At 41.5% G+C, this 13,112-nt stretch overlaps 1 protein-coding gene across 1 annotated transcript; it reads left to right on the forward strand.

Annotated features, from left to right (window-relative positions):
* The first annotated feature begins 450 nt into the window (after positions 1–450).
* LOC113412336 (testis-specific serine/threonine-protein kinase 6-like) lies at positions 451–1,308 on the forward strand. Its single transcript, XM_026667882.1, has one exon. The coding sequence runs from the start codon at positions 451–453 to the stop codon at positions 1,306–1,308; it is 858 nt and encodes a 285-aa protein (XP_026523667.1).
* Positions 1,309–13,112: the final 11,804 nt, after the last annotated feature.

A 13,112-nucleotide genomic window follows, 5' to 3' on the forward strand; every position in this document is an offset into this window, starting at 1 on the left:
CCATTAGCAGCTCTTTAGGGACAGAGATTTCCCGACCAATCTGTTTTTGTGAAAAAATAAATATCACTACATTCAGCCAGCTATTCTCTGCGCGAACTCTACCCCAGGTTCTATTTGTGTGTGTGTGTGTGTGCGTGTGTGTTATTGTTTTTTTAAAAAAGAAAATATATTCTAATCCTAATAATCCCTTACATGTTCCTATGGGGAAAAGAAATGAAGAAACTGATATACCAGCCTTGGCAACCTAAATAAGGAATGAGCCATGACACCTGCAGCACATCACAATACATGGACAAGCTGTATAACACTCCTGCCTTAAGCCCTCAGAGGGAACATGGGAGGGGGTGAAGAGCAACATCAAGCACACACAATGGGTTAAAGCCTTCAATCCTTGCTTTAATATCTAAGTCCCGGGCACACCCAGCAGAGCTCTCCAAGGCATCCTGCACCATGTCGAAGAGTTCTGGAGGGGACAGATGGCTAAACGAGCTTGGTTACAAGCTGGGCCAAACGCTGGGGGAAGGCAGCTATTCAAAAGTAAGGGTAGCCACCTCAGCCAAATACAAAGGCCCTCTAGCCATCAAAGTAGTAGATCGACGCCGGGCACCCCCTGACTTTGTACACAAGTTTCTCCCACGAGAGCTGTCCATCTTACGGGCAATTCGTCATCCCAACATTGTACGTGTTTTTGAATTCATTGAAGTTTGCAATGGGAAACTTTATATTGTGATGGAAGCTGCTTCCACTGACTTATTACAACTGGTGCAACAACTGGGGAAGCTACCCTGCATCCCGGAAGCTCGAGACATCTTTCTCCAAGTCGTGAGCGCGGTACGTTACTTGCATGACCGAAATTTGGTGCATCGGGACCTTAAATGTGAAAATGTACTACTCACCGCAGATGGACGTCGGGCAAAGCTGACTGACTTTGGCTTTGGCAGGGAGTCACGTGGGTATCCGGACCTGAGCACCACATACTGCGGCTCTGCTGCTTACGCCTCCCCAGAAGTGCTGCTGGGCATTCCCTATGATCCTAAGAAGTATGATGTGTGGAGTCTGGGAGTAGTACTGTATGTGATGGTTACTGGATGCATGCCCTTTGATGATAGCCACATCCACAGTATGCCCCGCCGTCAAAAGAAGGGGGTGTTCTATCCCGAGGGTATCCCTCCCTTACCTGAACCCTGCAAGTCCCTCATTGCCCAATTGCTTCAGTTTAGTCCAGCTTCCCGACCTGGAGTAGGGCAAGTGGCCAAAAACAGCTGGCTGAAAGGAGGAACCTTAAATAAAGAAACCTCTTCTAAATAGTCTGACCCAGGACCACTGAACACTGCTGGATCTCAGCTGTCCTTCAGCTGTTGCAAGGGGCGGAAACGAACCGATGCTAAAACATCGTTGACAAGGGTGGAGCTCCAGAGCCAAGCTGGGGTTACAAAAAGAGGAAAGAACTCTCCTCCAACATTCAGACAACCATTCGGGATTACGGGAGAAAGGCTTTGACACAACAATATGAAGTTGAAGGAGACTGAATTCAAGGACTTCCATGATATAGAAGAGGCAGTGAAATAGTGATTGGAACACCCCAAACCTTGCAAAAATGGTCATCAGTGCAACCTGTGGCAGATGAAAAGAACTATGATCCTTGCCAAAAGACTTGGACATCATCACAGAATCTACACTTGACAATGTGTAGGTGAGGCAATGAGATTTACCACAACATGATGTTGTCTGAAGTCTAATTCACAAATAAACCCTGAAGCTTCCATCCGTTGAGTTCTACGTGCTTTTAGTCCTTTGCACCCTGGGTTTCTTCCCTTTAATTAGACATAAATGAGAATGTTGGCTTGTTGAGGATACACACATCCTTAAGTTTTCTTATTTTTTTAGGGAGACCTCCTTCTAGGAGATCCACAAGATGCTGAGGTGAGAGAAGTGAGCTTGGACAGAAAAAAAAACTCTTATTCAGATCTCAGTTTAGTTTCAAAGCTTGCTTGCTGCCTGTTAAAGTCCCTCAGAAGTCAAATAAATTAACCCTTCCATATTGTAATCAGATTCTTAAAAGAGATCATTTTAAGCACCTACTTCAGCCTGTATGAGTGTATGAGAGGAGGGTAGGACTCCATGTGGGAGTCACCTGGCTAAAATAGGATATTCCTATCAAGTAGAGGCTTGTAGTTTTCAATAACTTTGGTACTGTTAAAACTCTCTTAAGATCAGCTAACTTAAAGTACTTACTTTGAGATTAAGAGTTGTACTGGTATCTTTAAAGAAAATGAGCCAAAGTGGCAACTCTATGCTCATATCTATATATCTCCATCTCTATCTCTGGTAAAAATGAAAGAATATATAAATGTAGACTATAAGCCTAATCTTTGTATAAAAAAATAAGTTAAAAATAAAACTTTAAAAAAAGACATCCAAGTCTTAGCCAAGACGTCTAAGACCGCACTTCTATATTAAAACAAGTGGCTAAGAGGGCAAAATGTTTCGCTTCATTGGATAGTGCCCACATCCCTCTTAATATGGGAAAATCATCCCAAACCCAAATTGCCCCAAAACTCTCCCCATGTTATTGCCTTCATCTTGCCTCAGGTCCATGAGAAAATACAGTGGTACCTTGGTACTCAATTGCTTTGAAACTCAGTGAGTTTGGTACTCAACACATTTTGATGCAGACATTTTATCCTGATACTCATCGTTTGTTTGGTACTCAACACACAAGCTAGAACTTGTAGGTGTCGGCTGCCTTGTGACTCATTACATTATTTCTTATGAGAAAAATTTGTTTGATATTCATCATTTTTGGTACTTATCACACCTCCCGGAACCAATTAACAATGAGTACCGAGGTACTGGTGTAAATCTGAATTTTCCATAAACTATATTGGTATCAACACAAAATTTCCCCCATAAGCTGTCACCAGTGCTTCAAGGTACGCAAAACCAGTAACACTCACCTCCTATATTGGAGGTGAGGTCAAGTGATCAGCTGAGGTATAACCAGAGGTATATTTAGCAATGTTGCACATGTGCCTCTTCCTCTCCTTTGGTGATTAACCAGCCACTACTGAAGCAATCAGGAGTACTTTAAACTTAGTACAGCATGTATTAATTTTAAATAATTGATTTTTTTTAATTTGTAAAGGTTTGCTATTTATTTATTTATCAAACTTCTTAATAGACTATCTTCCTCATAAAGAGGGAACTACAACTGTTTGGGTTCATTTGACCATCCAAAGGAGTGTAGTTTGATTTTCCTTTTTCCTGACAATACCTTTTATAAGAAACATAATATTCTATTATCTATCTTATAGCTGAGAGCAATTTATTCTTTATTTATTTAAGACAATTTATATGGCTGCCTAAACTCACTCTCAGCAATTCCAGGTGTCTTACAAGGATTTTACCTTCAAAACATTGTCATTTACATCCAGCTTTCCCAGCCCCCACTCCTCACACTCACCTACCCCTTTATGTTTTCAGATAGGGGTTCTAATTTTTGACAACAACAAAAAGACATCCTCCCCCAATAATTTTATTTAATTAGGTGCCTTTCAAATCACTTTTGACTACTGGAAACTTCCTGGATTAGTCCTTGCAATTTTCTTGGCAAGGTTTTCGGAAGGTTTTCCCTTTTCCCTTTTTCATAGGGTTTGGAAAATAGGCCCAAATTTACCCATCTGGTAAAGGCAAGGTCAGAACTTGGTTCTCCTATTTTCTAGCCTGATGTTTAACCATTATACCAAACTGGCTCTCTTCTCCATTATGGAATCTTATTTGTAGAGTTATCTCCTTCCTGCAATATATTAAATGGCTCCAACACAGATACTGTTATTTTAGACCCATTTTGAAAACTTGTTTTAATATATGTTGGCATTTTTCCTCCTAGGAGAATGCAGTGAAGAGGTTTTCAAACAAGACACTCAACAATCTGTTTCAAAGAACTGGAAAAAATATTGATCAGAACTGGTTACAGTTAACAAGAGATTTTTGTTCAATGTAACACTTGCCTCTGGGCAGAGGGAGAATGCCTCATGTTGGCAGCGCTTATTAAAATTAACTATGGAGAGAGAGGGATCCACAGACCACCCACAAACTAGGTCTCCACCTCTACAATTCCTTTTCCTTGTAGTTATTGCTTGATACCTGTTTTTTTCCAGTACCTAAGGGAAAAATCCCTCTGCTTATCCTGCCAAAGTTCTGGAATCTCTTCACCAACACTCATCCCCTTTGGCTGCTTGCACTGGAGAAAAATAAAACCACCTTAGGATTATATAAATGAGTAAACAATCATAATTATATGAGCAGTTCCCAGCCGGGTGAGCAAAATATTCCACTGATCATTGTAAGGATGAAGCATATGCTTAATGATTACAGGCTCGTGTTTTGTTTGATCCGTTTGTAAGGCATTTTAAGCCTATAGCTCAAAATATACAGTGCATTTTCATTTTATCAAATCTGTGTTTCCAAATAAGCAAATCATCAAATATACCACTGCAAAAGTTAGGAGGAGTTCTCATTTTTCCTGTGGACGTGCTTTATGTCAAAACTTAGATGTGGCATTTTATAAGGTATGAAAAAGTATTTAAGAGCAAAAGAAATAAGGGGGAGGGACAAGAGTTTCAAAATGGCTGGGCCTGACCACTGGATGTCAGTCCTCCAAACCACATATCTCCACTTGTCCAAAAAGCCAGATTCTTTTGTGAGGATGTTGTAGGGAGCTTTAAGATTTTTCCTCTATGGCCTACCCAATCTAGCTCTTTAGATTGAAATGTTGATCACAAACTCAAAAGGGTCATGCCATCCAAGGATGTTAGCTACATGGGGCACTGCTTAAGTTTCATCTTGCTACTTGTGCCAATGTGGACCTTCTTCTGCGGTGGCACCTTTGTGCTGGAGTTTTCTCCTTTTTGTTATCTATGAAGCTCTATTGTCTTTTATGCTACTATTTTAAAGCATTTTTTCACCCATAACTTAAGAAGGCTCTGCTTCCACAATATGCTTAACACAAATAGTCACAATCCTAATCAAATCTCCCTATTAGAGGTTTTGGCAAAAGGCAATCCCACTAACTGGTCAAAATTGATAATTTAGGTAACACGGTGGTCTTTAGTACTTTTCCCAGGAACTACTTAGCATCCCACAAGCACCTGTGCCAAGACATGATTGACAAAGCTTCGTTTAATAACCAGACTTTCTCCATTGGCTAGGGAGAAGCTCTGGGCAGGGCTTCATCACTGCAGCAAATCAATGTTTAAGAAGAGTTACGTTTTATGCTGCCTGCCCATAACAATAACCTTTAACTGACTACTGCAATTACAGAAGTTTCTCCATATGAATTGAATTTTTAGAAAATTGATTAGAGAATCAAATATTCATTCTTGCCTTGTAAAGAAAAAACTATTCAAATAGTTTTGCAATCGATGTTTATGCAAAAATCAAGAATATGAATATTTAGCAGGACTTAGTTTCTTTTCTATGGCTTACAACTTGGTGTAATTCTACAGCCCCTGGAACACTTAATAGCCAGTGATTCAGACAAATACTAGAATTTTCTAGGTGGGGAAACCCTCCAAAGGAGTCTCTCTGTTTCCTCAAGTCCTTAATGTTTCTTTTCTCATATTTTTAATGAACTGTGTTACTGTAATTTACAGTAAGTGTATCTACTGTATAGTGTAATACTTAAGAAGTAATAGGTTTTCAATTCAATTGTATAGAATGTGAAGGATGTGTGTTTTTGTTTTATTTTTATAGTTTTCTTATGTATGATGTACACCGAAGATGGCATTTAATTTTGTTGTATGAGGTGCAATGACAATTAACCAAACTAAACTATGGTTGAAGGCTCTAAAAGTTGGCTTACCAAAATTGTAGTCCCAAGCTTACAGGTAGGTAGCTAAAGGTCTCACTTTGTTGATTGGTGATAGAGAAACTGCTGGATGGTATTGGCAGAAAAGCAAAAGACAATACGTGGTGCTGTTGCAAAAATTTTGTGAATTCTCAAAATTCCATTTCTTTCTCCTAGACGTATCCTTAAAATGTCCCTCCTTAGTTTTAGTGTTTTCCAAACTCAGCATTTCTAGTCCATATCAAAGCTCCAAAGTCCAAAGGGATTGTGCAATTGGCATTCCATAAGAGAACATATTGCAGATAGCTTCCATGTTGAGTAACATCCCCCCTCTTCCTTCTATCACAAGCTTTGCATTGCAGAGGTGCCTTTATTTTCCTTTATTTATAAATTGTCTGGCATATTTGTTCCTGCCAAAAAGAAAATGGTTTCACGTATTTCAGAAGTAGGTAATGAGCATGGTGAAGTTAATAATGGGACCACTTCACATCTGAATACAGCCAAATTGTCTTAGACAAAGGCTACTTCTTCTGGACTAATCTTCTTCAGCTATATGCTCTCCAAGGTAAAGGTAAAGATTCCCCTCGCACATACGTGCTAGTCTATTTTTCTACTTGCATTTTTACATGCTTTTGAAGTTACATGCTAGGTTGGCAGAAGCTGGGAGAAGTAATGGGAGCTCACTTCATTACACGGTGCTAGGGATTCGAACTGCTGATCTTTCTGATTGACAAGCTCAACGTCTTAGCCACTGAGCCACCGTGTCCCTATGTTCTCCAAAGAAAGGTGTAAATAAAGCGGGGTGTGTGTGTGTGTGTGTTTCAACATTTTCATCTAAACTCTTACTCCTAGTTGGCCTGTTGGCCTAACTTTTTCCCTTCTATAGTTACTCAAGTTAGTCATCCCAGATGTTGCTGGAATATCTGAAAAGCTCAGGAACATTTTTCACATACTTGTGCATTTTAAGCCCAAGAATACATTAAGGCAGAAACTTGTCCACCCCAAGTATAAAACAAACTGAACAATGTGGTATATGCAATACAATGCAGTGAGACGTGCACATTTGTACATTGGTAAAACAAAGCAGCACAAGTGCATGGTACAACATAGGAGATCTAACCCACCAAGACAAGTTTCAGCAGTCCATCACAGAAGACACCACAGTTTACATTTTGGATAGAGAGGACCATTGGCTTGAAAGAGGAGTAAAAGAGGTCATTTGTTTTAAAATTGAGCAGCCCTCTCTCAACAGAGGAGAAGGGATAAGACACTACCTATCCCCAATTTAGAATGCAACCCTTTCGGCTGTCCCAAGAAGTTTCCACACCTCTGATTCAGGTGACCCTGAAGTCACAGATGAAATCCCAAGTAACCACAATCGTTCTCAGAGAGTGTTAAGATGAGTCAACTGCAAAGAAAACACGATCTTTCCATCCTCCTCCACCATCCTGTCAGAACCCCTCCCACCAACTAATTTCAACTGCCAATAACTGTCCTTCCATCTCCCATAGCATCCAATACAACTGATGAAGCTTTCATGATAGGAAGTGAAACATCTTGTTTTTCCTCAAAAAATCAGTCCAGTTGCCCTTTCAAAATAAAAACCACTTTTGATACAACTATGACCTGAATGACTGAGAATCCTCATAGACATTTGCTCAAGAGAAACTTCCTACCTCTATAGTAAGTCCTTCTAATTGGCTGTTACCATGAGAACTAAAAGGCATCCAATCAAAATGTTTTTCTAGAAGTCAGTGCTGTCAAGACTAATTGAATTGCAAATAAGTAAGGACAATGGTTCTGCCACCATTATTTCTCATTGGATGTGACAAATGCGGATCTGTGAAGAAATCTGTAACAATCAGGTGACTAATCGTAACTCCTTCTGATTCTCAGTTGCAGTTTCATAGGAATGCACTAAATCCTAAGTGGGAAAGAGAATAGGATAAATAGAAAGAATGTCCTTATTTTCTTTAATTTTATGAACCATTCTGAAGTTCTATAGGTGGCTTACAAATATTAAAAATAATTCAACAGCCATGCTTAAAATCATAGACCAGGAAGGGACTTTAGAGGTCTTCTAATCCAAGCCACTGCCCAAGGCAGGAGTCCTTATACCATCCAAGAAAAATGTTGTCTAATGTTTTCTTCCAATGAGGGAGCACCTACAATTCTGAGAGGCAAGGTGTTCCATTGATGAATTGTTCTCACTGTCAGGAAACACCTCCTTAGTTCTGGATTGGATCTTCCTTTGACAAGCTTCCACCCATTGTTTCTTGCCCTGGACTCAGGTGCTTTGGGAAATAAATTGACACCCCTTTTTCCTGTGACAGCCTTTCAACTATTGCAACAGCTACCTTCTCTTTGTTAGGATAAACATACTTAGTTTCCTTAACCCAGAGGTAGGGAACTATCACCCCTTTATGACTTGTGAACTTCAACAGTTGAAATCCACAAGTCCTAAAAGGGCCATAGTTCCCCTCCCGCCCCATCCCCGCCTTAGCCATTCTTTGTATGATTTAACCTCCTTATCATATCTGTTACTCTTCTCTGTACTCTTTCTAGGATCTTGGCATCTTTTTTTGAATCCTGGTAGCCAGAACTGGATGCACTGTTCCAAGTGTGTCCTTATTAGCGCACTATAGAGCAGTACTATTGCTTTCTGTCATCCGCTTGGTGGAAACTGACTCTGAGGGAGAGGAGAGGATCAGGGAAAAACGTGGTCTACTCAGGAGGAGAGGGCCATGATCCTCATGGGTTGCAAGTGTGAGATCTGCATAAGAATTTGGACCTGCGTGCTAACAAACGCTGGAGACAAATTAGTGTTTTATTCCTAGAAGAGGTTTATCTTGGTTGGCATTCTTCCAATGGACTGTACCTGGTTATCTTCCTGAAGCTGGTAATTATTTATCTTGGTCTGTCGTGGAACTTTATTCAGTGCGGTTTGTTTTTGGTTTTTGCTTCGTTACCTGCTCTTTGAATTTGTACTGTGTTTTCTTTCGCTTGGAACGTTATTTTGAAAATAGTTTAATCTTCAACTGTGAACAATTAAACAGTGAAGCCAAGTTGAAGGCATTAAAGGACCTTTATTTAAGTTTTGGTTTTTGTTATATTTCTGATACACTCTGGGTCATCACAGCTTTCCACATCTTGATAATATCCTCTCTTGATGCAACCTAGGACCTTTTTTGGCAGCTGCAGCACACTGCTGGGTTCATATCTAAACAGTGGACCACTAGGACTCCTTGATTCCTCTCACAGGCATTACTGTTGAGCCAGGTAATGCCTATTCTATACCTGTGCATTTTGGGGGTTTTGCCCAAGTAGGATCTTACTTTTCTCATGATTGAACTGCATCTTGTTGGATAGGGCCCAATGCTCAAGTTTGTCAAGATCCTCCTGGATCTTGAGCTTATCTTCTAGAGTGTTACCAATTCCCTCCCAGCTTGGGGTCATCTGCAAATTTGATGAGTGTCTCTTCAATCCCCTCCTTGGTGTCATTTATGAAGATGTTGAACACTGGGCTCAAGACAGAACTTTGCAATACCCCACTACATGCTTTATTCTATGTAGATGTAGTTCCTCTTTCTATATTTAATTTCAAAATCTTGCATCACTTCTTCAGTGAACAATGGTGAGTAGCAATAGCCTGAAGATAATTGTTAGACATAATGACCTGGAATTCTGGAATTCCAACACCAAGGGTTCCGGGCAGAAACTATGGAAGCTAGCAGGACAGCAATGAAGCTGGCAAGAGAGAAGCATGGGTTCCCATACTGAAGAGAACTGATGTCAACGCAACCAGCTTCCGCTCATGGACTTAGTATCTGAGAATCTTCTGCTGAACAGCAATTTTGTGAATATAAGATTACATATCTAGACAGACAAGTTGTACTTCCATGCCTACCATGAAGTTAAATTAGGAGCACTTCCATGTAGCCACCTTAAGCAGAATGTCTCCTTTTTGTAGGGGAAGTGGAGCCTTTAGCAATTCTTGACTCCTGGCAACTGCTTGAACAAGTTCCTGCAGATTTCTCCATGCTTCAGCCTTCCTAGAACTGAGACAAAGAGCTGAGCCCAAGAGCACCCAACTGGTTTAGTGCCTAAGGTGAACTAGAACTCACGGTCTCCTGATTTCTAGCCTGGTGCTTTAGCTGCTACATTAGACCTGGTCTCCTCTTATGGTGGATGGAAATTAAGCCAGTTTAAGAAATCACTATCTGGTTTTCAATCTTTGGCAATGATGCTGTATATATAGGTGCTTTAACAAAAGTAAAAGAAAATTATGATTAAAAAAAATAGCAACAGCAATAGCATTTAGACTTATATATTGCTTTAAGGTGCTTTACAGCCCTCTCTAAGCGGTTTACAATCAGCAGATTGCCCCCAACAATCAGTCCTCATCTTATCCACCTCGGAAGGATAGAAGGCTGAGTCAACCATGAGCCTGGTGAGTGTGAGTTTTGTTTTCTCTTTGACAGTTTATATACCACTTTCACTATTGTTTTCTTGTTTTTTGTGTTATTAATTAAAAAGCAATAAAATAAATGTAAGTCATTATGCTGGACGTCCATTCTTCCTGGATGACAATTGCTGTGGACCACAAGCGATGGATTCCCCTCCTTTACCTCTGCCAGCAGAGCAAACACTTCTCATTCATTCTACAGGCAGGTCTTTGGAGGCATGTGGTTTCCATTTGCATAAGCACACAACACCCAGAAGTCATAGCATTGTTCAGCTGAATGGCCATCTAGTCTTATGTTCTCCTCAGCACAAGAGCTGCTTACTCACAATGAGCATTTCATTATTTCAGTGGTACAGGGAAACCATCCCCATTTCACCCTTCTTGCTGCCAGACGGGGAAACTAGCAAAATTGTGTCAATTTCATCCCAGCTCTTGTGCCCAATCCAAAAAGAGTCCTTCTGCCAGGGCTTGGCTTCCCAATTCCCCTGAAAAGAGTTTCAACAAGCCAAAAGCGTTATTAGATTCTAGCTCAGCAAAACTAGGAGACACACCTTTCTGGGGATAAGGGTAGGAAGCAGTGGTGGTATTCAGCAGGTTCTGACCAGTTCTGGAGAACTGGTAGTGGAAATTTTAAGTAGTTTGGAGAACCAGTAAATACCACCACTGACTGGCCCTCCCCCATCTATTCTCTGCCTCCTGAGTCCCAGATGATCGGCTGGGTCTTCTTTTGCACAGGAGAATGGAGCTGGAAAGCAGGTTAGTGGAGTGGGGAGGGAATGGAGAATTTGCAGTATCCTTCCCCCACCAAGCCACGCCCACCAAACCACACCACACACCCCAAAGCCACACCCACCAAGCCACGCCCACAGAAACGGTAGTAAAAATTTTGAATCCCACCACTGGAGAGGAAGTGGTTTATACTCCCTCTTGTTTAAAATTTTCAGAGATCTGTGGGTTCCTTGCTTCCTTGGTATATTCAACTGCACACATACAGAGGATCCTTCCTCTTCTGCTGTTTTTCTTTCTTGCAGTTTTGCCTGCTCCCTTATTAACCACCTCAGTTTCCTGTGCCTGTCCCATTTCCCCAGTTCTAAGTCATTTACAAGTTTTTTAAGAAGCGGGGGGAAGCCCACTGTTTCACCAACTCACCAATAGATTGGTTAAAAAGCAAGGTTCAGGAACTCGGGAAAATATGTGCATAGAGGCAATAGCCAATAGAGTAGGAATGTGTCCAACATAGTGTATGCTAGATAGAGTAGTTGAAGCAGAGGCAGTGCCCACAATGAAATGAATCATAGCAGACAGATCATGCAGCTTTACTTGTGTTGGCAGTGGTTGGAAGCCATTACTTTTGATGCAAAGCAGAAAAGATGGGCAGTTGGTGAATGAATGGTTGCAAGTTGAGGACTACCTGTATTCGGTTGTTGACCTGATTCTGGGGACAGCCTGGAAAATGTGTATGTACAGATGGTACCCTGTATGTACAGAGGGCACCTATTCTTCTTCTTCTGCCATATCCGTCATTGGACGTTAGTGATCATGTTGGAGATCCTATTTTTATCAACAGCCACTCTAAAAAGTGCTGCTGAGTTTTGGCCAAACCAGTCCTGTAGATTTTGAAGCCATGATGTTCTTCTTCTGCCTTGACCTTGTTTGCCTTCAATCGTTCCCTGGCGGATTAAGTGAAGAATGCTGCATTTTTCCAGATATCGCATCACATGTCTGAAATATTCCCACTTTTTGCTTTTTAATGGTTTTGATTATTTCCCTTGGCTTTCCCAGGCAGCTTATCATCACCTCATTTCTGATTTTATCAACCCAGCTTATACGTAACAGCCAGTGGTGGTATTCAGCCGGTTCGCACTGGATCAGGTGAACCGGTAGCAAGAATTTGGCATGGGTCGCCGAACCAGTAGTAACTTCTGGCTGGCCACGTCCCCGATCCAGTCGCCCTCCTGCCCGATGCTCGCTTACCTGCCTGCCTGACATTTGTCTAAGGTATTTATTTTTTTTCCCTCCCGACAATCAGCTGTGCATAGATCACCTGTGCTGGGATTCCCCTTGCTGAGGCCCAGGAAGGCAAAAAATGGAGGGAGGAGCTCGATTTTTTGATTTCCAGAGCCCCCCAGAGAAGCCTTAGGGGAGCAAAAATGTCCCCCCAGAGGCTCCTCTGAGGCTAGGAAGCTCCCAAAAATGGGTGGGGGCAGCAAAAAAAGCCACACCCACCCAGTCACATGGCCATGCCCACCAAGCCACGCTCACAGAACTGGTAGTAAAATTTTTTTGAATCCCACCATTGGTAACAGCCACCTGTAAATCCACATTTACCAACTCTCTAGGGGGTGGAGACCAACTCTCCACCCCCTAGAGCAGGATAGAAAAGATGTAACATCTGACAAGCCTGATTTTCAATCTTAGGCTTATGTCATGACTGCAGAAGACCTTGGGCACCTGCAGGGCTGTGGAAAGTCCCCAGGAGAATGCCCGATGTCCTGAAATATCAGGGACCCCCCAATGTCCCTAAAGAACCTCCATATGTGCTAAAGAATATCTTGACATCTTATCTACTGTATGCCAGGCTTTCTGGGTGATTCCTGTGTCTCATGGCTGGGCGGAGTGTAAGAAAAATATATATATAAAAATGAGAATCTCGGTGTGATTGGGGCTTCCTCTCTGTTAGAGGGGCCCGTCTTTGTTCAGCTGAATAAATGCATCATCTATTCTAAAAGGCAATCTCTGGTTCTTTTGTATATTTTTACCAAGCCATACCTCGAATCTGGCACAACGCTGCTCTCTTCT

Source organism: Notechis scutatus, chromosome 1 (assembly GCF_049901735.1).
Source record: "Notechis scutatus isolate UNSWTSFEM ecotype Mainland chromosome 1, rNotScu1.2, whole genome shotgun sequence".
Classification (NCBI taxonomy): domain Eukaryota; kingdom Metazoa; phylum Chordata; class Lepidosauria; order Squamata; family Elapidae; genus Notechis; species Notechis scutatus.

Excerpts from the sequence above, each read along its gene's own strand:
- LOC113412336 (XM_026667882.1), top strand. The coding sequence starts at position 451 with ATGTCGAAGAGTTCTGGAGGGGACAGATGGCTAAACGAGCTTGGTTAC.